Genomic DNA, 4,105 nt, shown 5'->3' on the forward strand with positions numbered 1-4,105 from the left:
TAGGAAGTCTAAATGCACTCAGACCAGTGGTCTGTCAAATGCAACCATTGGTGTATCTCACACCAACGTGAAACCCATTGTCGTAATCAAGTGGCTACATGTAGACACTTGCGTGTAACCCCGTTACAGAAGTAAACGAGAAACAATCAGTCTACGAAGGACACGGGCGAGCATGCTCCAATCGATCGCATTGGTGGGGTGATATGCTCAGATCTCAAGGGGCCGATGACCCCAAGAGACAGACTGGGGAATAGATACATGATAAATTTCGTGGATCATTAAACGAATGTTTGCAGTGTCTTCCTGGCCAAGACCAAGGACGTGGCGGCAAAGCAGTTCGAACATTTTCTCGTGTTCTTCGAGAAAAGATTCAATTGTAGAATTCACGTGTTAAGAACGGACTCCGGGGGCGAGTATGCGAACGTGAATTTGTTCTGCAAGCGCACGGGTGTTACAAGGCAGCGCAGTGAGGCGCGAAATCAAGCTAGCAATGGGAAAGCTGAGCGGATGCATCGGACCATAATGAATATGGCCCGATGCATGGTCTTTGCCTGCGGATTACCTTTAAGTTTCTGGGGGCGACGCTGTTCAATATGCAGCCTGCATCCTAAACCGATCGCCAACAAGTGCGAACCCAGGACGCGCGTCACCGGAGAAGATGTTGACCAAGCACACACCGTCTGTGAGTGAGGTGGTGGTATTTGGATCACCCTGTACGGTCTACAGTGATCCACGCACAAAGAACTTTGCAGAGCGACACAACATGTGAGGAATATTGAGACACTCAGTAAGGAGAAGAATGAGAACGTACAGCGTCTGTACCTGGAGGATGAGGCGACTGGTGCCGACGAGGACTCAGGAGTCGCGGAGTTAGGGTCCGGGGCGGGGTCAGCGCTGCCAGTGCAAAACGCGCGACGAGCCGTGCGGAGGACCTGAGGACGAGCACGGGGCCGCGAATCCCGAGAGTGCGGCAAGCGTGAAGAAGCGGACACTGAGTCTGGAACTGCGAGTAGGAGAAAGAAACAACGCGGCAAAAGAAAAAAAGAAGAAAGGTTGGGCGAGAGATCGACCAGTTACACGCTCGGTTGGGCGAGACGCTGACGCGAGTGCAGAGCAGGAGGAGGCTGTGTCGGACGTCGTAAACAGTGTCCTCGAGCCAGATCCGAAGAATTACCGCGAAGCCGTACGCAGCAAGCAGATATAAGCCTGGATAAAGGCGATCGCGGAGGAGTTGGAGGCCCTAGATCGGAACGGCTTGTGGAGAGTTGTGCGCCTTCCAAAGGGGGCACACGCTTTGCACGGAAAATGATTCTTGAACGGATTTTTCAGGACAATGTCAGGACAACATATTAGCCAATCAACAGTCGGATTAGAGTGTATTACATCTACAGTCAAGATCGTGTGGCTCTATCGGCGATACGGTGCAGTCGTACAACCGACACCCAAGTTAGCTGCCTTCTGCGTCGCATTCGAGCGTGTGCCGTCGTCAATGGTACTTCTACTGCTGAAGAACTCGCTGCATCAACTCTGACAACCTCCTCCACGGTTTGCCTCCGACGAAGTAAGTTCCGTGTTGTTCCAATCGCTTCCAGATTCTTCATCAGGTATCGAGCGTCGCTGAGTCGCTTCTGGCTGTTACTGTTAGGCATGTCGACACCGTCAAGCATACACAGAGGTGGTAACTGCTTCTCAGCGTTACCGCAACGCCAAAGGTCCCACAGGTTCGCAACAGAGCATTCAGGGAGGACGAAGTCGGAAGGAACTCGGCGAAACCTCCCGGCGCAGAAGAATGTTGAGGGTGTGACACGATCGTCCGTTGATGTTGAATTTTGCACCGTTGGTGACTCAATGGCGTTGTGCTTATCGACGAGATCGTGAATATCGACTTCTGCAAGACAATTCCGCCGAGCATCTTGTAATCCATCGTAAGTTACCGTCCGTGCACTAATAGCCCGATCTTCGAATTCACGCACGATGTTCTTAACTATTTCGTGGCGAACTTCTTCAATTTCTTCGATAGTTGGCAGCGTTTTGTTTTGTAGTTCCTTCATCTGGCTCAATATCGACACATGCGGCGGAAGACCGGTTGCTTTTAACTTCGAGTTGGGTCCACTAAAGCCACAACACACGCTCCAATAGATTTTCTAACAGTGCAGCATCCTGAAAAATCGCTGTCTCGAAGAGAGGATGGCGAGGTGGGAGGTGCGTTTGCAGGAAGGGTACGTGAAATATTAAGGATGCGAGACAAAATTCTCCAACGAAAGATAATATCCCATGGAAAACGGTCGTAACCCCACGCTGAACCCAGTCATCTTGCTCCACGAAGTGCGGAGGCAATATAGCAAACTCATGGCTGTTAGTAGGCAGTCCAGCAACAGTTCTCCCGACATGCATATCCCCTGCAGCCTCATAGCGTAGATATGTGTTCTGAACACCACCCAGAGACCAGCCTGCTCGCAAGTGCACCGCCGTAGATGATGGACAAGTGGTAGAACCAGACGCACAGTATGTGGCTGCCCCTTTGCGCATTGAATAAGTACCGAGATCACTTGGGTTAACTCCACTGAAACCCTGTCGTCTTCCAGTAATCGGTGCAAACTCTTACGAAACCGGTCATATTGATCCGACCCTGGAAATAGGCGATTGTCCACATCAAAAGTAGAAGTCGCCCAGTAAATGGCAAGTGCCAGTATCGGACATACTGATGGCTGTAGTGGATTAGCGTACACATGACGCGGATCACGTGGGCGATCACCACCCTGATCATTTTTCATATGAGCAAAATAGACTCTCAGTGAGTCACCACCCCATTCAATGTGTGAATGTCGAACGCCAAATGCGTTTGCAGAACGGCACATGAGATTCCACGAGATAACCAAGTACACCCGAGCGAAAATTGCGTCACTTCCTGGTAGTTCCAGCAAATGGCTGGAAAGAAATTCGTAAAGCTCAAATGACAATGGGTCTTTTCCCACTTTGACCTGGCCTTCTCCACAATCTTGGGCAGTTGCAAGTTGCCGTTTAAGTCCTTTGAAAAACTGCTTTAATTCCTTCTCCATCGCAGGTCCCATTTGCTGTCCATAGTCTCGATATATGTTAAATAATCCAGCACGGTGTGTATTGAGAACAGAGTAGCTGAGCATCGAGCCGTCCGCTTTGCGAAGAGTAAGAAGCCAAGTTTCGAATACTTCCGGATCTAGATTTCCAAAAGTAAGAGGAGGATCGTCGTGCTTTCGAGTGAGTAGTGGCTTGATACGCCGTCGTATTTGCGCCTCTGAGAGTCCTTCTGTTACACCCACGCGATCCGCAAATGCAACCGGTATGAAATTGGGGTGATTCTGATGTACCCACGAGACAAAGCGGCAATAAGGATTCATATACGCGGCGCGCGAGCTTGGTCAGACGGTGCTGTCACGAATCTGCTCAGCTTGGCGCCTTAATTCGGCAAGAGCATCTTGTGTGCCCCTCATGGCAAGTAAATGGTGCCGCGGACAACTTGTCCTGCAAAATCACAACATGAGTGGTTTTTCCAGTGCCTAGAATTAGTACTAGTTTTTGTATGCCAAATTGATTATGGCAATTTCGAGTTGGAAAAATCAGGACATTCGGTCCTGGAGTAAACTTTAGAGGATCACTGAATGTCTTGCAAAATCTGGAGAATGGGTCTTTAAGACCAAACGAGATGCGGAGGGAGCCATTGAGCGTTTGAGAGCTCGACGTGTTACCTGTGGAAATGAACAAGTCTTTGGAGTAAACTACAGCGCCACGTTTGCGGTCGTGATCGACATGTCCAGTGTAAAGCTCATCCTGGTTTTGGCCAGGAAGTGCCGCATCCCTGCAAAGCACGGGGACGTACCGAACGCATATGTGAAGGCGGATAAGAAGGCTGACCTCGACATCTACACGCGCATCCCGCAGGGAATGGAGATCACGGACAAACTGAGGAAGAAATTGGGTGCCATCAAGGATGATGAATTGGTGTTGGAGCTAAAAAAGAAAGAGGCTCTTGTGGTGGAGTGGGATTCGCAAAATCGCGTTGCGATCCACTCAGACACACAGTGCCCTGGACTGCCGACTGATGGAGGGGGTACTCCGATAACCGTGG

At 50.2% G+C, this 4,105-nt stretch overlaps 1 protein-coding gene across 1 annotated transcript; it reads right to left on the reverse strand.

The window, feature by feature from the left end:
- Positions 1-1,391: 1,391 nt before the first annotated feature.
- PPTG_19954 (hypothetical protein) lies at positions 1,392-3,059 on the reverse strand (the record flags this gene model as incomplete). Its single annotated transcript, XM_008918577.1, has 2 exons — positions 1,392-2,112; positions 2,305-3,059. 2 exons carry the CDS (start codon positions 3,057-3,059, stop codon positions 1,392-1,394), a joined length of 1,476 nt encoding a protein of 491 aa, XP_008916825.1.
- Positions 3,060-4,105: the final 1,046 nt, after the last annotated feature.

Source organism: Phytophthora parasitica, assembly GCF_000247585.1.
Source record: "Phytophthora parasitica INRA-310 unplaced genomic scaffold supercont2.234, whole genome shotgun sequence".
Taxonomy (NCBI): Eukaryota; Oomycota; class Peronosporomycetes; order Peronosporales; family Peronosporaceae; genus Phytophthora; species Phytophthora nicotianae.